Source organism: Bubalus bubalis, chromosome 23, assembly GCF_019923935.1.
Source record: "Bubalus bubalis isolate 160015118507 breed Murrah chromosome 23, NDDB_SH_1, whole genome shotgun sequence".
Lineage (NCBI taxonomy): Eukaryota > Metazoa > Chordata > Mammalia > Artiodactyla > Bovidae > Bubalus > Bubalus bubalis.
Window position 1 is genome coordinate 42195561 of NC_059179.1, and position 24296 is coordinate 42219856.

A 24296-nucleotide genomic window follows, 5' to 3' on the forward strand; every position below is an offset into this window, starting at 1 on the left:
ACTATTATGCATATATTGGGATTTGTTAGCAAAGGTCTTCATCAGAGGACCAATTTACAAGAATGCCTCTGTTTAAAAGAGAAAGATATTTTTGATAAATAAAAAGCTTTGTATTCAGTATCATAATAGAGCTATTCATTCTCATTGACCAAAAAATAAAATAGTCCTTGGACAACAAAAATTACATATTTAAAGGGAACTATTTTACTTTAAAATCGTTATTATGTAAATTTGCAGAAGACAAATTTTAAGTATACCTCAAGTGTTCCTATAAATTTAAGACATTTAGTAATACTTCAGGGTGGCTTGCAACTTAAATTCTATAACTTTTGTTAGGAAGTGTAGGATTCCATTGTAGAATAAACTGTAGAAGCCCCCCAACACCCCACCCCCTCATCAGTTTACTTGATTGCCTGCAGTATACATATACTGCAGTGTAAACATGCTGCCAGGGATTTTTGACTCTTAGTGAAGTGATGTGGAAAGGCCTATTTTATTGGAATAGGCAGTTGAGGTAGAAATTGCCTGTGTGCCTGTATCTTTTCAATTGCTTATTGCCTGGTCTTTTTAAAAATGGGAGGTTTTTTTAAGGATTAAGATATTAATTCAATAAAACAGGCAGACTGACTGGCCACTGCTTTCCCCTCCTCCATTGCTTCCTTTTTTAAATATAACCTTCTCTTTGTGGTGAAGTTTCACCTCTGCCCCATAGCGTACTGAAGTTTGAATTGTACCCTTGTACTCTACTTTAGACTTGCCACTTCTCCCTCAGAATTTATCCCTGGAACAAATTTCATTGTGATTCAGTGTTCTGAATTTGTAGTTGGGATCAGTCAGGAAACCTAAACTTAGAATTCCTTCTGAAGGTACAGAACAGATGCTACATTTCTAAGGGCACTGGGCCCTTAGACACTGGGCAGCAGCGTGGCAAACAGCCCTGGACGGGCTTCCATGTGAGCTGCTCTATCTAAAGGCTAGCAGCAACCAGGGGCAGCTAGTTGTTCACTTTCCAGATGGAACCACGTGCTGCATGTAGTAAAGGGGGTCCCTTATCCTAGGGTATTCTAATGTACCAGTGAGGATCCAGTGAGTGCCATTGGTTTCCTCATTGCAGATGAGTGTCTTCTGGATTTTTGGACTTTATTAAATATTACAATCTGGCCCTTACCCACCACCATTTCCTCATGCACTTAATTTAGAAATATGCAATTTGGGAAGAATTCATTGTTTCTTTGGAGTATTCCTTGAGGGTATTTTGAAAATTACATGAAACCAAAAATGTTTATATGTGTGACATAAAACTTACTGGTTTATTTTCAGTTTCTTCATACTTCCTTTGAAGAAAAAACAATTTTGTTAAAAGAGAGCATGGAAGTATCATTTGTTTTTGCGTATCTTACATTTGGGACCCATGTTCTAAATTTAATTTATAGTTCTTTTTCATTTGCCTTATAGTTTAACTTTAGACCTGTGTTGCTAAATGTGTGTGAGTACTGGGAAATCGTACATGTGGATGTTCACAGTGTTTAAGGTTGATTATGATAGCATATGAAGAAGTGAGTGATTCATTTCTCTCTCTTGTTAGGTTAGCGATGCAACTAAACTAAGGCCAAAGGCTGAGTTCTGTTTTGGTGAGTAGCTATATTTTATATATTAGTAATTTTAAGTTAGACTAATATAATTACATCATATTGCAAGAGAAAACAGTCACAGAAGGCCCACGACTTAGTCCTGCGGGTTAATGAATTATTCTAAGGCAGATTGCTTTGAAACTACAGTCTGGTGAAGAAGTAAAACTGCTCCCCCACCCCTGAAGCCTCTTCCTGTGTCCCTCCCAGTCACAACCTCCTCCCACTCTGCCCATGTGTAATCATCATCAGCGATTATGTGTAATCATTATCAGTGATTACAGTGATCACATCCAGCAAGATTAATTTTATTATCATTTGATGTTCAGTGCTTAAATAATGGAAAGGATTTCGTTTACAGCTTATGGGAAATGAGAAGTTCACAGCTTGGGAGCAAGGTAGTTGAGGGTATTTGATTAAGTGCTCAGTAAACGTTTAATGAAGGTCTAGTATATATGCACTTTGCTTGGCACTGGGGGCTGTGAGAGTAATAAGAAGCAGTTGTTGCCCTTAACAATATCCCAGGCTGCAATCTCACAGAGAGGTACAGTTCAGTTCAGTCACTCAGTCGTGTTCGACTCTTTGTGACCCCACGGACTGCAGCATACCAGGCCTCCCTGTCCATCACCAACTCCTGGAGTTTACTCAAACTCATGTCCATTGAGTTGGTGATGCCATCCAACCGTCTTATCCTCTGTCATCCCCTTCTCCTGCCACCTTCAGTCTTTCCCAGCATCAGGGTCTTTTCCAATGAGTCAGTTCTTCACATCAGGTGGTCAGAGTATTGGAGTTTCAGCTTCACCATCAGTCCTTAAGGATGGTCTGGTTGGATCTCCATGCAGTCCAAGGGACTCTCAAGAGTCTTCTCCAACACCACAGTTCTAAAGCATCAATTCTTCGGCACTCAGCTTTCTTTATAGTCCGACTCTCACATCCATACATGACTACTGGAAAAACCATGACTTTGACTAGATGGACCTTTGTTGGCAAAGTAATGTCTCTGCTTTTTAATATGCTGTCTAGGTTGGTCATAACTTTTCTTCCAAGGAGCAAGCATCTTTTCATTTCATGGCTGCAGTCATCATCTGCAGTGATTTTGGAGCCCAAAATCAGGTACAGGGCCAGGGAATTATCATTGCATTCATCACAGGCGGTAGATAAAGGGGTGGCAGTCTATTTAATAGAGTCACAGAAGAAGAGCTTCAGATCCTTTTCTGGGGATCTTGGGAGTCAAGGGAGCCATACTACATGAGGCTAGTGTGATCATCCTTTATCACTGGGGAGAAAAGGTGGGAGGACCACTGGACAGAGGGGTACAGGGGAGAAGAACGTGGTGTATGGGGGGATCTGAACACTGAATGAAGCTAGAGAGAGTGGTGAGAGACTGAAAAGTGAAAAGGCAGGAGTTAGGGTGTAATATGTTGACAAGTGATTTTTTTCTTGATGTGTTTTGGAAAATGAGAGGTAAGAGATTAGAGAACATCTAGAGAGATGATCGGAGAAGGCAGTGGCACCCCTCTCCAGTACTCTTGCCTAGCAAATCCCATGGATAGAGGAGCCTGGTGGGCTGCAGTCCATGGGGTCACTAGGAGGCGGACACGACTGAGCGACTTCCCTTTCACTTTTCACTTTCATGCATTGGAGAAGGAAATGGCAACCCACTCCAGTGTTCTTGCCTGGAGAATTCCAGGGATGGGGGAGCCTGGTGGGCTGCCGTCTGTGGGGTCACACAGAGTTGGACATGACTGAAGCGACTTAGCAGCAGCAGCAGAGAGAAGATAGAAGGTGAAGGAAGTTTTGTTGTGTTGATAGGAGAGTTTGATGCAAGGAGATGGTTTAAGTGGTTTTTAAACTACTGTTCCTAACATGAGCCTGAATTAGGATAATGGCAATTGAGGAGGAGGAGTGAGGAACATTAGAAGGAAAAGCAGAAGGACTTGGTGACTGGACCTGTGGGAACCGAAGGGAAGACAGAGATGTCAAATAGGTTTGCTTCAAGGAAAGAAATCGAGGATCTAGGAGAGCTGATTTGATAGGTTGAAATATTTAATATGGGGTGAAATATTTAGTATGGAGTTTGAATGGCGGAGAAACATCCAAATGGAAATACTCTGGTGACAATAATTAGGGACTGGATGGAGCTTGAAGATCAAGAATGGAGAACGTTAGAATCTGTTATTATAGTGGGTATAGTTAAAACTGGGAGAATCTGTATGCCCTCAGTGTGTTAGTGGACATTAGTGAGGAAAGGGACAAAAATTAGTAGGAGTTTCCAGCTGACCTCAGAAGAGACTGTTTTACATTAAAGTAGAAGATATTTGTTAAATATGGTTTTTTTTGCTTGAGAAGAGCAGGTTTCTTCTGTAGGTAGTATGGTAGGGATAGCATTGTATATGTCCAGTAAGAAAGTGTGATACAAGCAGGATACAGTATGAGGATCCTCTGTAATGCTTTTATCACCACTAAGAAGCTATAAAAAGTCATGTGTTTTTTACAAATTTATAATTTTTGGTTGCTAAATCGGAAAATGCCTCAGAACCTTGTTGAGTGAAAGGCTCCTGGGGGTAAGTTACGTGACAGAGACCGTTGTATTTTAGAGCATATCATGCACATTCGCTTGAAATTCATTAATGTAAAATCTCAAACATACAGTTTGAAGGGCTAGCAGTAAGTATACAGGGAAAGATCTGACATTCAGTTATCACAGTATTTAGAATGAGGGATTTTCGTTGAAATCGGAGATTAAGATTAGTTATCTATTGCTCTGCCAGTAGTTTATTAGTCTTCTGTTAAAGAGAGTGTTGGTCAGTTGTGTCCAAGTCTTTGCAACCCCACAGACTGTAGCCTGCCAGAGTCCTCTGTCCATGGGATTTTCCAGGCAAGAATACTGGAGTGGGTTGCCATTTCCTTCTCTAATGGATCTTCCTAACCCTCCCCCGTCTCCTGGGTCTCCTGCATTGGCAGGCAGATTCTTTTAACGCTGCACCACCTGGGAGGCCTCTATTAAAGGAAGTAAGGATTCATAACATGTTTACCTTCAGAAAGAGGCACTGACTTCTAAAATGGACCGACAACTTCCGTAAAAATGGCAGCATAAAGACTTTCTCACTTTTTGTTCTTCTTATTCAGTTGCTAAGTTGTGTCCAACTCTCGGCTACCCCATGGACTGCAGCATGCCAGGCTCCCCTGTCCTTCACTGTTCCCCGGAGTTGCTCAGATTCATGTCCATTGAGTTGGTGGTGCTCTCTAACCATCTCATTCTCTGCTGCTTCCTTCTCCTCCTGCCTTCAGTCTTTCCCAGCATCAGGGTCCTTTCCAATGAGTCAACTCTTTGCATCAGGTGGCCAAAGTATTGGAGCTTCAGTATTCAGCATCAGTCCTTCCAATGACTATTCCTCCCCCTTTTCTTTTCAAATTGCCCCCAAACAGTGAGAACAAGAAACATTCAAACCATATTCCCTGAAACGAGCAGATTTCTGTAATTCACAGTGTAAAAAGGTGGGAAGTGGATGGAGGAGGAGGAAATAACTTAGCAGAGTAGAAGAGGCCCCTGAAAAGCTAGTCATTTCCATATCCTGCCCCGTGCCAGCTCTGGACAGACTAGGTGCTGGATCCTGTCTAGGGAAGCAGCAGAGAGGAGGGACCCAGCACAGGGACTTTGCTTGCATGTCTCTGTAGAAACAACCTCTGGTCCCTACCTCCAGCTGGCTCAGGCAGGCGGCCACCCTTCCCCCATCCCAGCAAGGAATGGCATGTGTCATATCTCCCAAAATAGCATCAGTCAGGCTATGTGCCTGCGGACAGTAGTCCCAGAGAAGAGGGGGGAATGAGGCATGAAACGGAAAACAGGAGGATTAAATAAAAGTCTGCACACCAAATGCAACTCTTTCCTGTGTCCAGGCCCAGAGCATCAGCAGCCAGGTGGAAATGGGGCAAGAATCTGAACAGCCCAGAGAAGACAGCCATAGGTACTGACAGCTGGCATTTCTACCAGAGGGGCTTGCTGTACAGTGATGCCCACCAATCAGAATCCCTATATAGTATTCAAGAGAACTTCCAAGGAGTTTTTTGGTATCTTGTTTTTAAGTATGAATGGCTAGCCCAGAATTACATGACATTTGAGAAGAAAAAACTGTCAAATAGGAAAAAGAACATGAGACTATGAAAAAACTCAGAAGAACAAGGCAAAGAAAGCTAAAAATGAAGCAGGTAGTAGAAGAGAAATAAAATTAAATTAGAGGCTCCCTTCAGAAAACTGATGTATGACTAATAGAGAAAGAATGGACAGAGAAAGAAAAGAGGGAATAGAGAAAACAGAGGAAAATTGGCAAAGAAATATGATAAAATGTCTCATAACTGTCTGATCCATTACCGTATTTGAACCAGAGCAGTTAATTCTTGGTTGTGAGATGGTTTTTATTTGAAATCAAGCTAATGTTTGTGCTTCAGGTTTTATCCATTTGGTACATTCACTCTGATGGTACCAAGATTTGAAATGAAGTAAGGAAAGTACTTAAGTGAAAAGCTAGTAAGTGCTCAAGCCTCTGCTCTACATTCATTATGCACAATGAAACCTTTGCTTTAAAAGTGTGGAAACTTAACAGGTTTCATACAGTTTATCATTATTCTTTTTTTCTTTTTTTTTTCATTATTCTTATTAAAAGTTTTTTTCCTTCCTTTGCCTGTTCCCATCACTGCTAGTAAATTTTTTTGTAATTTGCTCCAACATTTTGCACAGTGCTTCCTTACTTGGAAATCTCCAGCTGATACTGACTATCATGAAGGTGATGAAGACGGTGACAGGGAGCTTCTGTTCTCTCCCAGGCCCTGTGCTGGCTGCTTTACACACATTGCCTCCACTCTCAAAGGAGGGATGCGTTATGCTCCATTGCACAGATGAGGAAAACAAGAGTCAGAGACTAAATAGATTGTATAAGATGGCATTGCTAGTAGGTGCATGAGCTCGTTAGGTTTGGTTAGCTCCAGGCTCAGATTTTCCCTCCTATCAAATCACTATGCCTCTTCCTGCCATGAAAATAATTCTTAAAGCACATGATTTTTTATTTAGACTGCAAATTGTGCTAAGAGTCTTTTTAGAGGTATATTTACCTCTCTTCTTTCCCTGAAAAGATACCTTTCTATAAATGTTACTTATTCAAAAAATATATGTATTAAGCACTTCCTTTATAGCAGGTATAGTATATTACCAAGTGCTTAGAATTTTAAACTCTTCAGATATTCTACGCAGATGCCCAGAATAATATTGAGGGGGGAAAAAGCCATTATGAGGGGAGCGCAGCTTCAGCCTAAGTTGGAAAAGCTTATAAAGGATGCTTTACTGAGTGTTGGAAATTAAAAACAAAAACTATATATTGACATATGTAATAGCCTAGTGAGTTACTCACTTAATTTATATTTATGGCATTTATAATTTCTCCAGTCACTAGTAGGATATAAAAGAACAGATTTATAGTGTGTTAAACTTCTTTAGGTCCAGACTAATTGTTTTATAGCCCTTCACAAGATAAGACGCAAATCACTTCAAGGAAGCTCTGGTTTAGTATCTTGTTCTCAGTCTTAGTTTCATAATCTAGTGAGTTTGAGAAGTAAGCGTTTTCCCTCCTTGCCTTAGTCATGTTCAGCTGAGTGTTAGTATGCTATTTAAAATTTTGTTGGAGACTTATAGAAGTCATTAAAAAAAGTATATTAAAAACAAAAAATTACAGCACCGTAGTTGTTCAGATGCCTTAGCTCTTAGAATAATGGTTTTTTTAAAAAATAAATCATGTAATATATAATTAATAAGCTTTAATTTGAACATTGACTATGGTAGTTTGTTGACCAGTATATGCAGGAATGCTTTGCTTTATAGAAGTAGTAGTCACTAAATGGGTATATGTAAATTAAACTGTATAAAAAGTCCTAAATGTATTAAGATTATAAACATAAAATGAATAAGTGCTAGAAAAATAAAGGTTTATTCTTATAATCTTGAGTCAGGGAGATTTTCTAAGTACCATGTGAAAGCTAGAGTCTTTAAAGAAAAGAAAAAGATTGATAGGCTATTTCTGATTCATCAAAATACCATGAACTAAGTGACAAGACTAATGACAGACAGGAAAGTACTTGAAATAAAACTGAAAGGGTTAACATAAAAGCTCTTCAGTTCAGTTCAGTTGCTCAGTTGTGTCCGACTCTTTGTGACTCCATGGACTGCAGCATGCCAGGCCTCCCTGTTCATCACCAACTCACGGAGCTTACTCAAACTCATGTCCATTGAGTTGCTGATGCCATCCAACCATCTCATCCTCTGTTGTCCCCTTCTCCTCCCATGTTCAATCTTTCCTAGCATCAGGGTCTTTTCCAATGAGTCAGTTCTTTGCATCAGGTGACCAAAGTATTGGAGTTTCAGCTTCAGCATCAGTCCTTCCAATGAATATTCAGGACGGACTTTAGGATGGACTGGTTGGATCTCCTTGCAGTCCAAGGGACTCTCAAGAGTCTTCTCCAACACCACAGTTCAAAAGCATAAATTCTTGGGTGCTCAGCTTTCTTTATAGTCCAAGTCTCACATCCATACATGACTACTGGAAAAAACATAGCTTTGACTAGATGGACCATCGTTGGCAAAGTAATGTCTCTGCTTTTTAATAGGCTGTTTAGGTTGGTCATAGCTTTTCTTCCAAGGAGAAAAGTTCTTATAAATAAAGCTTTTATAAATCAAGAAAAAATAAATGAACGACTCAGGAGAAATATGGGTAAAGAAAATAAACAGAGCTTACAAAACAAGTGTAGACAACCAGTAAACATAGAAAACTAATTTGTCTCAGTAATCAAAGATTCAGATTTAGACAGGCTATAAGTTTTTACCAATTAGGTGGACAGAGAGTCAGGAAAACACACCACACTTAGTATTTCAAACCCAAGGGATTTGTTACAGGGAATCGGTTGACCAGATGTTGAGAGGCTGAAGGCGCACGAAAGGAATGCTGAAGTAACCCAGCGATTAAAAACTATATGAAGCAGCTTCCATCACCAGGCTGGAGAGAGGAAAGGGAAGAGGTGATATTACCAGAACCTAGGACTTCCTGAGGGGACTTCAAGGCTGGTGTAGGGAGCAGCAGAAGAGCTTGGAGCCATGGCTGGTTGTGTGTTGTTGCTACTGGAGGGGCGTCAGCAAGAGCCGTCCCCTCCCCCACTTTCCTCCCACCTCTCATCTCCCGCCAGTACCACCCATTAGCAGGACATGCCCAGGCTGGCAAGGAAGTCTAGGAAATAATGTCACAGCATCTCAGGGCTGAAAACAAAAGAGGTGCTAGTGAGGAATATTAGATAATTTAGGCCTTTGGATACAGTATTGGTTGGATTCAACCTTTGGGGAAGACAGTTTACTAATATCTGTAAAAATGTTAAATGTGAATTTTCTTCTTCTTGAAGCCTATGGTAAGAAATCTGTCCTATAGAAATGCTAGCCAAAGTTTGGAGAAGTATACGTACATGATGTTTCATTGGGATATTTTACATAGTTTCAAAAATCAGAAATAGCCTAAATGTCCGTCATTAGAGGATTGGCTAACTATATTGTGGTATTTTTACATATGAGAAACGTGACCATTACAAATTAGAGTCTTACTGATAATACTCTATGTTATTGAGTGATGAAAGCAATATCATATATGGTCTAACATTCTGTCAAATTCAAGAGTCACAGTACTGAAGCTGGTAAAGTTTTTCAGCTGTCGCAGACATAAGTTTAGGTAATAAGTACACAATTTCACCTGTTGTAGTTTGTTTTTTCTCTCAACAGTTATGAATGCAGGGATGAGGAAATATTTCCTACAAGCCAATGATCAGCAGGACCTAGTAGAATGGGTGAATGTATTGAACAAAGCTATTAAAATTACAGTAAGTATATGTATTTTTTTGTGTGAAAAAAATGTATTATCTTCATGTGATCTTTACAGATTGTACAATATACCTACTGAGTGTCCTTAGCTTACCAACAGTTTATCCCAGAGTTCCTCAAAGTTTGTTTAAAAGACAGGTTATAATATGAATGCTTTTTCTTGTTTTAATACATGGTAACTATTAGCCCTTAAAAATCGGCCCATTGATGCCTTTTTAACCCATTGTATACCTAATAAAGGTCTGATTACTGTAGATTTTAACTGCTGTTTACACTAAAGTTTCTAAGGGAAAATGCAGGTAGAGTTCTACCTTTCGGATATGTTTCCCCCCTCTCCCTGCAGGGAAGATTAAAAGACTTCTTACCACCTACCCAAGGAATAGAAATGGCATTCTGTCTGCCTTTTAAGCCATAACTGGGACTGGTCGTAGGTAGGTAGGAGTTGAAGATAGAAGCAGGACAAGACAGTGAAGGGCTTAGAAATGACTTCAGGGGTGGGGACTGATCTGAAGAACTGTAATATCCAGAGGGTCCTGCCCACGTGGTCCTTGGGGGTTTGTCTCAGGCTTGAAACTTTTTGTCACACTGTTTTTTCCCCGCCAGTTCCTGGGCACTCATTTTCTTGTGCTGCAGTTTCCTGCTTCCAACTCAGGCTTCTCTTTTTGTTTTTCTGATGAACATTAATATGTGTTGTTTGTAGTGTGCCAGGCCTTGCACTGAAGGTTTTACCTGAAAGTACCTGAAAAAGTGAGGCTTAGAAGGATCAAGTGACATTTATAGGTTTGATAGCTGTTAAGTTGTGGAGCTGTGAGCCACACCATCTGCTTGACTCTGCAGCTTAACTCTGAAGCTCAGTGCCTCACTGCTTCCTGAAAGAATGAGCCTCCATCCTTCTTCTCTGACCCTAAAGCAGAACACAGATTTCTGGGAGAGTTTAGTACTGCTGCTGAGCAAGTGACGGGAGCTGTTCCCTGATGAAGCCTCTCCTTCCCTTTCCCCTCTTACACACTGGTGGAGAAGCACACACAGCAGGCCCATACGGGAAGGATAGGGAAGGAGGTCCTGGGTGAGGTTGTGTAAATGGAAGGGTGTTTTTACTAAAATGAGGTTATTTACTGACCCAATATGACTTACTCTTTAAAGACATATGCCCTGACAGTCAGCATATGTTCGTTTCCATTTAAATGAATAAGCCATATTTATGTCATAACACAATAAAGAGTTAATATAACTAAAGCTGTTCTCAGAGTTAGGTCGATTTTTTTGGGTCTTGCACCAGAACAGCTTGTTACCACATGACAGAAAACACCCACGCACTGCATCTGATCTGTACATGAAGCAGAAGTTATTTTAGGTTTGTGCAGTTTCAGGAAAGCAATTTTTTTTAACTGATTCAGAAGTGCATTTTCTTAAAAGGCTTTAACTGATTGTTTTTGACTCTTTGCAAATATTCCCTATTTGGGAAATTTTTTATAAAGACTATGTAGTAATTTCATGGAAGTAATCCATTTTTTTTTTTTTAACAATTTGCAATGAGCAGCAGCATTGGTTTCTTAGTGCTTTAAGAGAAAAAGTAGTGAATTGAATGGTCTCAGACTTTTTACCATTTGGGAGGTCTTTTGAATTGCTGTATCTAATTTATTAATGGTATGAAACTGTCTTATACAAGTGACACTTTAAGCTTACTCAAATGCAAGAGAAACTGATAAGGAATTGGGTAATGTGTCAAAGTATGTGGACTCTTAAATAGCTTTTGTGGTCTTGCAGCTGTTGAAACTTTTATAGTTTAAAGATGAATCTGTTGTATATGTGTTTTTATAATTCATGTTTAAAAATATAAATTTAAGATATAGAAATCCGTGCTTGTCAACGAAGTGGTTATAGCTGTTAAATTGAGTATAGAATCGGTATCACTTAGTAAAAATTGGTTTTCTATAGGTACACATTAACTCATAGGATAGCAATGAAAGAATTTCCCATGCTTTAATAAGAAATGTTTTATTTCACTGTTCTTTAAAAAAAAAATCTTACCAGTGTTAAAATTCCATATGCATTTAAGTGCAGAATCTTTAACCTGGTGTACTTCCCTATGGAAGTTGCTTGTAATTTACATGTAGATTTCTTTGTAAATTTCAAGTTTCCATTTTAATGTATGTGTAGTTTACCTTTCTGTGGAATCACTCCAAGTGACATTTGGTAAACTGTGTAATTTAGTAGTCTGCTGAGTACAATGTAATATATAAACTTGAAAGTTTTGGAAATTCAAAATTAGGTTTTGGAAGTATATGGTTTCAGAATAGAGGTGATTAGAGGACAGTGGGTAAGGGAATGGTGATTATTTATCTACTTACTAATTATAGTACCATGCCATCTTAATGGACCATCCTCTAGCACCGTAGTTCATGGCTTTCCTCGCTTTGATGAATTCTGTGTGACTGTGTGTTGGTGACTGTCATTAAAACAATTTTCCTCTTACTTACAAAAAAGAGAGAAAGAGCAATAGTAGAGAAACCAAGAAGCAAGAGAGTTCCAGAAAAACATCTGCTTTATTGACTATGCCAAAGCCTTTGACTGTGTGGATCACAACAAACTGGAAAATTCTTAAAGAGATGGGACTACCAGACCACCTGACCTGCCTCCTGAGAAATCTTTATGCAGGTCAGGAAGCAACAGTTAGAACTGGACGTGGAACAACATACTGCTTCCAAATCAGGATAGGAGTCCGTCAAGGCTGTATGTTGTCACCCTGCTTATTTAACTTATATGCAGAGTATATATCACGAGAAACGCTGGGCTGGATGAAGCACAAGCTGAAATCAGGATTGCCAGGAGAAATATCAATAACCTCAGATATGCAGATGACACCACCATCATGGCAGAAAGTGAAGAAGAACTGAAGAGCCTCTTGATGAAAGTGAAAGAGGCGAGTGAAAAAGTTGGCTTAAAACTCAACATTCAGAAATCTAAGATCATGGCATCTGGTTCCATCACTTCATGGCAAATAGATGGGGAAACAGTGGAAACAGTGGCAGACTTTATTTTGGGGGGCTCCAAAATCACTGCAGATGGTGACTGCAGCCATGAAATTACAAGACACTTGCTCCTTGGAAGAAAATTTATGACCAACCTAGACAGCATATTAAAAAGCAGAGACATTACTTTGCCAACAATGGTCCATCTAGTCAAGGCTATGGTTTTTCCAGTGGTCATGTATGGATGTGAGAGTTGGATTATAAAGAAAGCTGAGCACCCAAGAATTTATGCTTTTGAACTGTGGTGTTGGAGAAGACTCTTGAGAGTCCCTTGGACTGCAAGGGATCCAACCAATCCATCCTAAAGGAAATCAGTCCTGAATATTCATAGGAAGCACCGATGTTGAAGCTGAAACTCCAATACTTTGGCCACCTGATGCAAAGAACTGACTCATTGGAAAAAAAACCCTGATGCTAGGAAAGATTGAAGACAGGAGGAGAAGGGGATGACAGAGGATGAGATAGTTGGATGGTATCACCAACTCAATGGACATGAGTTTGAGTGAACTCCAGGAGTTGGTGATGGACAGGGAGGCCTGGTGCGCTGCCATCCATGGAGTCGCAAAGAGTTGGGCAAATGACTGTTGCAAATGACTGAGCGACTGAACTGAACTGAGAGGAACCAAGCTTGAAGGAAGTATTGATGACTAGAATTTGGAAAGTCAACTTTCAAAGTACACTTTCAACTATTTATATTGATAACTATAAATATGATGGGGTCTGGTCCCCTGTTGATTATTAAGGAATATCCAAGATGCATATGGCATATTCCTAAATAAACCTACTATTTTTTAAAATAGTGTCTTTTCCCACTGTAGGTTTTGATTTAAAAAATCAGTATTTGATTTTAATCTAAAAACAAGTGTTTTGAAATTATGGCCCAACTTCCACACTTTTTTTTTTTTTTTTTTTCATTTTAATTGGCAACTGGGAGTAGATAGAATAACCTGAATACAGGACTTCTGTCTTACCAACATGGTGTATATATGTAATCCAAAGTGTAAGGCTTTATACTTGTGTTTTTCAGCCTGTAGGTAGAGCCCTCAGAAAGCTCCTAACATCCAGGAGTTTGTTCTTGAATGTTTTAGGTTTCAGTCTTCAGGCTTGCCATTTTGTTCATCTCTTCTCTAGTCACTTTTACCTTTTCTTTTTCTGCTGTTAGAATTTCCTATCATTAGGATCATGTGCAGATGCTTGCCAAAAATACATGCAGATCTCTCACAGAAAAACCATCACAACAGTCAGGGATGGGAAGCAGGGAAGAGTGGATAAGCAATCGGCAGTGAAACCAAGCATGTTCAGTGTCTGACATTTCCCATCTGTCTAGTGAGGTCACTTTTCTGATTCTTATTACAAGTTGCCTGACTGGTTTTTTTGGTTCTGAAAATGTGTGTATTTTAATGACTGCCTTGAAAGCTCACTTTTCATTCAGAATTTTTAAGGGAGTTAACTATATTCATGAGTATTTTGCTTGTATTTTTCTTGCTCTTAGAAATGTTTGCAATTTAGATAATTTTGATTGTAAAATGCAATTCTAAGTCAATTGTTGAGCTATTAACATTGGACTTAGGCTGTACTTAGCATTCTGTTATAAGGATAAATGAGAAGCGGTGGGTTTAACGGTATAGGCAAGGGTTTTTTAATATACTATCATTTCTAGAAGAAAAATGAAAAAAAAAAACAATGTAAATTTTAGTATATTTTTAAGGACATATTAGAGGTATTTTCTTAGGAAATTCTCACATATGACTAAACCCTCAACTTCTTGAAATAGGGAGTAGCCACTTTTCGTATGGGTCACCTTTCAGCTGCACATTGCAGCTAATACAAATGTTGGAGAGCTAATTCTTTCTCTGGTTTCAAATTCTTTTAGTACATTTCTCTGTTCTTACGGCTAACATGGCCACATTTTCTCTGTCAGAATAATTGAAGTAGATGATGCTCTTCACTAGAAAACACTGGGACTTCTTTAGCAGATTGTTTCTGGGTATAGTGAACTTTATATAGCCGTTTCACTCTTAAGTATTTTTGCGAATCTTGGCAAGTAAAATTCTGTCTGTAGTCATGTTGTCTTTAAAAAGCTCTCCAAAATGTGCAACCTCTTAGATAAAATCTCTTAGAAGAATTTAGGAAACTTCCCCCTCCAGAATTCATTTCTCTCCCCTGTCCTTCTTATTTCCTTCATTCTTATGTTTCTGCCCACGACTGGTATTATAGTTTAATTATGGATGAGAGGGTGGAGGGTTGGCCTAAGGCCTGGGGAGAAAGCCATTAGGGGGACATCTGAAGAGACGGGATCCCCTGTCCTCGGAATGTTGCACAGTTGGGCAGGACTGGAGGGATGGGAAAGGTAACAGCACAGAGCTGTGACCCATTCTCAAGTGCTCTGATAAAATGGGGATGTCATTATAGTGGTTAAATGAGAAAGAGAGTTATACGAACTGAGCTAGAACGTGGACCAGCCAAGATCTAGCCTTCCATTCCCTGAACCTCTTGAGCCTGTTTTCTTACAGCTGTGGTGATGCTCCTCCTATGCATAGGATTGACAGGAGGATTAAAAGGGAAAATATATGAGATAGTACCCGCCCAAGGACGCACACGGTAAATGATGGCTGTGTCATAAATACTGTAAAAGAAAAACCAGTATGAAAACTTAAAGGGTTTTTTATATATATATATATATATATATATATATATATATAATAATTTTTATATATACCAGTTATATATAGACTTATGATTGGTTGGAAATTCTGTGATAAAAGAGGATCTCAGATAACGCTTGTTGCAAAATGATTCATCAAGTTACTGTTTTAGGTCCCAAAGCCATTAGACTCACAGCCTCATCCTGATAACCCAAGTCGCCAAGGCGAATGTGGAAAGAAGCAGGTCTCTTACAGAACTGACATTGTTGGTGGTGTGCCCATCATTACCCCAACTCAGGTAAGAAGTCAGTTCTTCTATTGTGTGATGGTTTAGCTACTGCATATTGATTTTTGTATTGTTATCAAAAGTCAAATGGTACATCTTTATTGAATAAATGCAGTCATTAAAACATAAAACTTTTATACTTATTTCAAAAGTATGTTTTTATTGTAAAAAATCTGGAAAGCATTAGGTAAACAACATTTAGCACTTTACATATTTTCTTCTGAGTCTTTTTTCTAGGCCCTTTTGCCCCCTAGAAATGGAAATACTTTGTAAACTGCTTTTTTTCCTTAGGTCTGAAATATTTTCTAAGTCACCAAAAATTATTTCACATTGTTTATCATGACTATGTGGTAGCTTTATTCCTAATCACCCAAACGTGGTAGTAACCCAAGTGCCCTTTATGGGTGATTTAGCCAATGGGACGTCCAAACAGTGACGTCACTGCTCTCAGTGAGAAGTGTCGAACAATTGGTACAAGGACCAACCTGAATGAACTCCCAGGAGAATAATACAGAGTGGCAAATGCCAGTCTCAAAAGCCCACCTACTGTATGATTCCATTTGTATTAAATTCTCTAAATGTCATAACAATAAGGATGGAAAACAGATTAGTGGGGGCCAAGCAGTTGGGGATGGAGGCTCTAAAGGGGCAGCCTGAGGGAGCCTTGTGGTGGTGGACACTTCTGTGCTGTGGTGGTGGCGGAAACACAGATATGGTAATAAAACTGCATAGAATGATGCATGCACAGAGACAGGCGTGTGAAACTGGGGAAATGTGGACAAGGTCTGTGACGTGTTTCAGTGTCTGTTTTGATAATGTGCCATAGAATAGTTTTCCCTGTTTGGAGAAACTGGTTGAAGGGCACATAAGACCTCCTGTACATTGTGTTTTTACAACTTCCTGTGAATATTTATAATTATTTCAAATTAGAAAGTTAAACCCCAGCATCCCCTACCAAAAAAAAAAGTGCTGGTGGCAAGACTTTTGCAGAAAAAGAGAGATAGAAATCTGGGTTGTAATCAGTGTTGTTAAAAGTTATGATTAAGTATCTCAAATTAATTAGAAAATACTTGAAGATCTGTTTTCCTCACTAATAGATTTTAAGATTGCTGGGATAACAGCATGAATTGCAAGTATGCTTTTAAGCTAAACAAGCAAGAAAAGACTTTATTTTGCTTCATTCTAGAAAGAAGAAGTAAATGAATGTGGTGAAGCTATTGACAGAAATAATTTGAAGCGGTCACAAAGCCATCTTCCTTACTTCACTCCTAAACCACCTTCAGATAGTGCAGTTATCAAAGCTGGATATTGTGTAAAACAAGGAGCAGTGGTGAGTAGTTTAACACAGTATGTGAAATAATGAAAAATTAGTATGCATTAGCAAACTGTCAACATACACATGGTTTGCTTTGTTTTGTGAAAGACCAGCTTGCTGACCAGGAGTCAGGAGAGGGCATAGGGGTTATTGTGTTCAAAACTCAGTGCTATTATTTTCTTGGTCTGTAGGCGGCGAGGTAAGTTAATGCCCATTACAACTAACCTGCAATTTTAAGCGAGCTTTCCTAACAATTTAAATTTATTCCAGGAAGGGTTTCTGTTGATTTTTTTTACCCCCTTGGGAGTGGGTCAGGGAAAGGGAACTCTAGTAGGGAGATGGCAGAAAAGGAGGGCAAGGAGGGTGGGGTGTGGATCACTTACTTGGTGCAGGGTTGGGCTGACCCGAGTTGAAAATGCTGAGACCTTGGGTTACTGACTTAACATCTCAGGCTCTCAGTTTTTGTTTTTGTTTTTTTTTGGTGTGTGTGTATGTAGAAAATCATATTATAAAGCCTACCATCCAGAACGTTTTTTGAAAGATGCAGTTGAGAGAGCTCACAGCATAGCACCTGGCCATTAGTAAGAGCTGGTTGGCCCAGATAACAGATCGGTGATAAGAAACTGTGGAAAGAGCAAGTACATTCACCAGTATTGTTACAGTTCCAAATTTCCTTTCTAAAATATGAACTAAATCTATAGATTTTCATGAGAAAATAAACTTCAAAGTTTAGAAATAAAGTTAAAAAATTTTTTTACTTAAATATCTACTGGCAATTCTGCTTGATCTTATATAATAACTTCTGGCAGCTCTGATGAGCTCAGGCCAACCAAGGCAAGTTCTTTCACTCCTAATTGTTTGACCCTCTTTAGGCTACAGGAAATGAAGGTGAAAGCTGAAGGTTTTTCATTCTTGCATGTCTGTAGATCAAATCAGAATTCTCATCAGGCTGTGTGTTAATTAGGGCTCTTGAGACATTCCTTTCTGTTGTACTCTTAAATCCAAGATACTGACACTTAGAAAATCTGAAGTGCTTTCACAAAAACTATATTTCATTGACAAAAAATGTTTATACAGAGTAGGTTCACTTTATTAAACATGTTACTTTACTAGTTAGTATTATAAAGTTCCTGTTGAGGATTCATGCATGTTATAGATGAAGAAGCTTGATATGGTTTAATAACATTTCCTGTGCTTGCTGTTGAACTCTTGACAGCCTTTACTTTGTGGGGGATGCAGGGCGTAGGGAAGTGCTTTCTTTGTTTTGATTTTTTTAACTTTCAGAGCATCAAAAATGTAAGACTTTATTATAAAATCATATAATAAGAGCTAAAAGCCAAGCACCAAAGTTGAATTAGAAGTTCAAGGCCTGAGTAGCAAAAGAGATGAAATTTCCTGTATCTCCTCTTCTAAGGGAGGGTGGTGAGGTTTTCCGGTGCTTGACATTTCTGATTGTGGGTTCATATCAGAAGAATTAAGTGGTTATTAACATTTGACATCTTAGAAACAGAAGTCTCATGTCTGTGTTCATCTCTGGTAGATGAAAAACTGGAAGAGAAGATATTTTCAATTGGATGAAAACACAATAGGCTACTTCAAATCTGAACTGGTATGTTGCTTTGTCATAAATGTTGCTTTAAAAAGGTTTTAGAAGTGTTACACTGTGGTAATTATATAATTTCTTGTCCTGTTTTCTATTTTTAAAATAATTAAATTCTGGTTTTTGGAGATATATACAGTGTATTTTGTATTATCAAGTACCTGTGTTCTGCAGTAGATTGTTGGATAAACTGAGCGCAGTTCTACCTCTTCTCTGATGGACATTTGATAGAGGAACCATATGCCTTGATAGATGACGGCAAAGATATATTCAGTGTAAATTTTGTTGTGATGCTTTTGGTTAACGGTATTTTCGTTCAATACATCTTAGGTAAAAAGAGTGTACCTTCAAAGGCATTCTACTCGAAAAGAATTAAAAACATCAGAACCCTTCAGTCTACACATTTCCTCTTCAGGGGCTGTGGAGGAAATGGGAGAAAGTCCACATTTGACCCTCTGTATTTCTGCCTTCTCTTCCCTGCCCTCCCTTGGCATTTTCTCTTCCTATTTCAGATTGACTTTTTTGTTTCTTCACATAAGATGTTTTCGTCCCATCTGAAGGTAGAAGTAAAGACTGAAGTTCCCTCTTGCACTTGTTTGAGTAGCATCCTTATTTAAAATACTCTTGTCACGTGACCTGTGTTCTGCAGTAGATTGTTGGGTAAATTGAGTGCAGTTCTACTTCTTCTCTGATGGACATTTGACAGAGGAACCATATGCCTTCATGACGGCACAGAGCAGCACTGCCCAGGTGGGCTTTGCACTAATAGAGGTGTTCTGTTATCTGCCTTGGCCAGATCTAGTGGCACCTGTGGCTGTAAAATACAGCTGGAACTATGGCCACTGTGACTGAGGATCCTGACTGTATTTAATTTTAAAGTTAAAACTGGTCATATTTAATATTTTAATTGAAATGGTTAGGCAGAGCTAGTGACTCCTCTTGGACAGCAGAGCACTGGAGAATAGGAAGGGCATGTTTTAAGATTCATCTCAGGTGTCTGTTCTTCTGAAAAACTTGTATGCCTTTCCTTTACACATGTGTTACCCGATACCCACCTCGGTCATAACACTTCCCACTATGGTTTGTTACTGTGTACGTATTTGTCTTTACCAGTTAACTGCATGAGCTTCTTTTTTTTTTTTTTTTTTTGCACGAGCTTCTTGAGAGCAAAGATTCTCTTTTGGACCCTTTTATCAACACAGCGCCTGGTACTTGGAAAATAATCAACAAGTATTTTTGAATGAATTGAAAAATGGCATAGCATAACAGGAATAGCCATTTTAGCTTGGGACCCTTTCTTAGACTTCAAAATCTAAGAGCCTTAGCTGGAAGCAGTAGCTACTTGGTTCAAAAAGTACCAGCCTTGGTGTCTCAGAAGCTGCACTTGTGCTTGGTTTGATTATTTTCTTAGTGCTGCATAGAATAATGGTATGTCTTAAACTCAGTGGTGTGTCATTTTCAGTGAAATACAGTATATAGTATTTCATGAAATGTTTACTGTGAATACTGTGCCAACTAGGAACTGGTTATGTCATACTCGAATCTTGTATCTGGTTTTGTAGCCTTAGTTGAGGTAATTAGTATGTCTAATCCTGTTTGCCCAGGTGAACAATAGTGCATGTATTCTAGAATTGTGGAAAGTGACACATTTAAAACCTAGCACATGTCCTGCCACTTCAGTTCAGTCGCTCAGTCGTGTCCGACTCTTTGCGACCCCATGAATTGCGGCACGCCAGGCCTCCCTGTCCATCACCAACTCCCAGAGTTCACTCAAACTCATGTCCATCGAGTCGGTGATGCCATCCAGCCATCTCGTCCTCTGTTGTCCCCTTCTCCTTCTGCCCCCAGTCCCTCCCAGCATCAGATTCTTTTCCAATGAGTCAACTCTTCGCATGAGGTGGCCAAAGTACTGGAGTTTCAGCTTTAGCATCATTCCTTCCAAAGAAATCCCAGGGCTGATCTCCTTCAGAATGGACTGGTTGGATCTCCTTGCAGTCCAAGGGACTCTCAAGAGTCTTCTCCAACACCACAGTTCAAAAGCATCAATTCTTCGGCGCTCAGCTTTCTTCACAGTCCAACTCTCACATCCATGCATGACTACTGGAAAAACCATAGCCTTGACTAGACGGACCTTTGTTGGCAAAGTAATGTCTCCACTTAGTACATGTTTTGGAGAAGGAAATGGCAGCCCACTCCAGTGTTCTTGCCTGGAGAATCCCAGGGACGGGGGAGCCTGGTGGGCTGCTGTCTATGGGGTCGCACAGGGTCGGACACGACTGAAGCGACTTAGCAGCAGCAGCAGCAGTGGCAGCAGTACATGTTTAATAAACTCTGTTTTTTAAAATGACAAATTTAACTCGGAGAAGCTGGCTATTTACTACTCTGGTCCCTTGTATATGAAAAAAAAAAAAGAGGAAATACTCACTGAGTCCATAGCGGTTCATCGAGGAAAAGATGGATGGTTGACGGCTTTTAATAAGCTTACACTATCGTTTAGGACATCAGTAATGTGAACATGGGTTATATGTCAGTTTCCTTGTTTCAAACCACAGTGTATATAAGGTTATAATACTTGAGCCCTTCTAATGCTAGATGGTTCAAGAAGGTAGATTTATGTCTTAGATGTGCGTCAGGAAGGAAGCATGATTTTCACAATAGATCTCCAAATAAGACAACTAATGATTGGAAAGATTTTAAAAATGTATGTCTGTTTATCTGCCCTTTTTCCGATAGGAAAAGGAACCTCTCCGTGTAATACCACTTAAGGAGGTTCATAAAGTCCAGGAATGTAAGCAAAGGTAAGCACCCCCTTAGACTTGGTGCCTAAGACAACTGTTAGCACACAGTATATAGTTCCTCAGCTTAACTGATGCACTTTCAGATGATGTTTTTCTATATTATTGCCAGTGAGTTTTGCTAAAACTTTCAAAGCCTTCAGATTAAATATTGAGATTTTTTTGTTTGTTTGAAAACTACAAATTAGGGAACAATTCTTAAGCTTATTAATGGAAAGGACAGAATTTAATATGAACAACTTCTGTCATACTTGACAGATTGATGTATTAATAATTTTAGTATTTCAAGGTTGCTGCCAAATAGAGCTTTAATAAGAAAATATGTTAACTGTGCCACTGTTTCTTTGAGCAGACTCTTTCTTCAAGTTGAAAACTTTGGATTTTAAAGTTGTTTTTGCACTTTTCTAAAAATACATGTAACTGTATAAAATGTGTAGAATTCAATGCAAGAATAAATTGAAAAATGATAATTTAGTATTTTTTAATTAAATTAATATTTTACCTTTAATATTTATTAACACGTATTTGGTACTGGGTAAATAAGTGAAAAGAAAACTATCAAATAATTGCTTCTTGAGTACAATTGGAAAATTTGTTTTGTTAACAGTGACATAATGATGAGAGACAACCTCTTTGAAATTGTAACATCGTCTCGAACTTTCTATGTGCAGGTAGGATACTTCTTTCGAGATTATAGATCCTCCTAACAAGGAATTAATAATTTTAGAGGTGAAATAAACATAAATAAACGTGTTGCTCATAGAAGTAAGGAAAGATATGGCAAATGTAATTGCCAACTTAATAAAAATGATGCTGTATCTAAGATTATTGGTAGATCATATGTTCAGCAAAGAGATATTCTTCGCTATAAGTTAATTGAATAGAATTAAGTTTTATATGGAGGAAGGGAAATGTGCTATTTAGATGCTAAGTCTGTATTTTCAATTTGGATTATATTTGCACATATTTTGGAATTTCAATTATATCACTTTTTTGGTAATTTTCTAAAAAGGGGGACTCAAATATCCGTAATAAAAGTAAATAGTAGATCTTATTTCACTAATGGTGGATAGGTATCCTATGTTTAAGTTTAAAATATGCTTTTTATTTAACACATTAATTTACTTAAAAGTTTTTTTTATAAGAACATTTAGTTTTGTTTTTAAAAGTTATTACATATGCTTTTTGCAGAAAATATAGAAAAATACAGAAATATGAAGAGAAAGGTACTTTATAAAACATAGAATTCTACATTCAGGCAGCTGTTCTTTTTTTTTGTTTGTTCTTATTAGACTATATCTTTTTATACCAAGTGGGATCATATGAAATATAGTGTTATATCCTATTTATTTACTATATTATGGTCACTTTTTCCCACGTCATTAAGAATTCTCTGAAAGCCTTTTAGAACTATGCTCTCTCATATGAGTGTTTTACAATTAAACTATTTCTGTACTGTTACTGATCATTCATTAACATAGTTTTTGTACATTTACTGTGGTATAACGTGTTAGTGAACATTTTGTGAATAAACTTGTCTGGATTTCTTACTTCCTTCTGATCAGTTTCTAGATCAGGAATCACTATTAGAGCACGAGCTTTTTTAAACCTGTCTTTTACCAAATTGATTTCTACCGAATTGGTGCTCTTGTTTGTAGTGAACGAAAGTATACTCTACCTCTGCCTGCTTTGAGTTTTTCCCTTTTAAAAACTCTTTGTTATTATCATTGGTTCAAAAATATTACTTGTGTCTTTAAAATTTTTAAACTTAATATAGAAGGGGCCCTACCTCGCCACCCCTCTGAGGGCCTTGTTTAATTGAAGTCATCAGAAGGTTTCTAATGCACATTGGAAGCCACAGTCCTATCAAGGAAGAGCCTGCTTTGGCATAGGACTGCCAACACTGCTTTTAGGATTTTAGGGTACAATTAGAAATTGTTTTTAGAAAAATAACATAAAATGATGTCACAGTGGTTTTTGTTTTTTTTTACTGCACAATTACATAAATATTCATCTTGAAAATTCAGACAAGTACGATTGGAGAGCAAAATGAGAAGGTCTTTGACTTCCTCCTCTTCTTGTTTTCTCTCCAAAACTTTTCATGTTGACACTTTTTGACGTGTTTCATCTTAGAACATTAAGTGCCCAACTTACTTCTGTGTGTTATAATTTACCCGGCAAAACCGGTTCAAAAAAGCGATTTCTAAAATTTCTTAGAAACCATTGCCTTAGGCTGATTTTGTTGTTGACGGTTAATTACCAAGATGAACACATTGGATTTATAGACACAAGAGCTGATTTTGAGGAAAACTTGAATGAATGCTTCCTTCCCCTTAGGCTGATAGCCCTGAAGAGATGCACAGTTGGATTAAAGCAGTCTCGGGTGCCATTGTAGCTCAGCGGGGACCCGGCAGATCAGCGTCTTCTGTATGTTTCCTGTTCTCTGGGGTGATACTCCCTTGGATTCCCAATCCTGTCAAGTTATTTTTCTTCCTCTCCCCCTAATCCTTTTGATTTCTTTCTGTTTTGAGATTTATCTGCATGTTGACTTTCATACCGATTGGACTTGCAAAAAAAAAAAATAATGCATTTCTAATTTAATGCTTCCTATAGTGTTATGTATACATAACTCTTCTGTGCATTGTATTGTCTTAAATGCACAAACAGGGCAACTAAAGAATGAACATTTCCTTGTTTTGTTTTAGGAGTTCTTACTTGTCAGTAAGTCCAGATTTGGTATAATTTTACCAAGTCTTAGTGTGGTATTTGACCTAATCATTTAAGGCACCTTTAGTTGTAGCATTACACAATTTTGTGAAGTTTTCTCAGTTTCCTTTTTAAGTTCCTGTAATTTCAGTTTAGGTTTTTTGCCTTAATAGCGCCATAAGACAGTTGAGCAGCTTGAACCTTAAATATAATGTTCTCTTTGCATTTCATTCTCATTTTTCACTTGGTTAATTTAAAAGGCTTCTTTTCACTATGTTAATTATCTTTGTGGCAGTATAATAGATTAAACCAGCTAAACATTCTCAGTAAGGAATATGTTTTTACTTTTGAACTTACCATGTACATCATAAGAATAAGATTTA

The 24296-nt window shown here is 38.3% G+C and overlaps 1 protein-coding gene across 8 annotated transcripts in view; it reads left to right on the top strand.

Moving 5' to 3' along the window:
* Positions 1–24296, top strand: part of PLEKHA1 (pleckstrin homology domain containing A1) — a 54766-nt gene that overhangs the window by 26097 nt on the left and 4373 nt on the right. For 6 of the 8 annotated variants that reach the window (XM_045164152.1, XM_045164147.1, XM_045164149.1 and 3 more), the window contains exons 4-11: positions 1586–1631; positions 9436–9533; positions 15384–15509; positions 16684–16827; positions 18353–18421; positions 21146–21210; positions 21815–21878; positions 23545–23634. In XM_045164152.1, coding sequence (XP_045020087.1) covers positions 1586–1631; positions 9436–9533; positions 15384–15509; positions 16684–16827; positions 18353–18421; positions 21146–21210; positions 21815–21878; positions 23545–23634 — 702 coding nt within the window. The remainder of the gene's footprint in view (positions 1–1585; positions 1632–9435; positions 9534–15383; positions 15510–16683; positions 16828–18352; positions 18422–21145; positions 21211–21814; positions 21879–23544; positions 23635–24296) is intronic. The other 2 variants (XM_044935392.2, XM_045164151.1) reach the window with 2 other exon arrangements.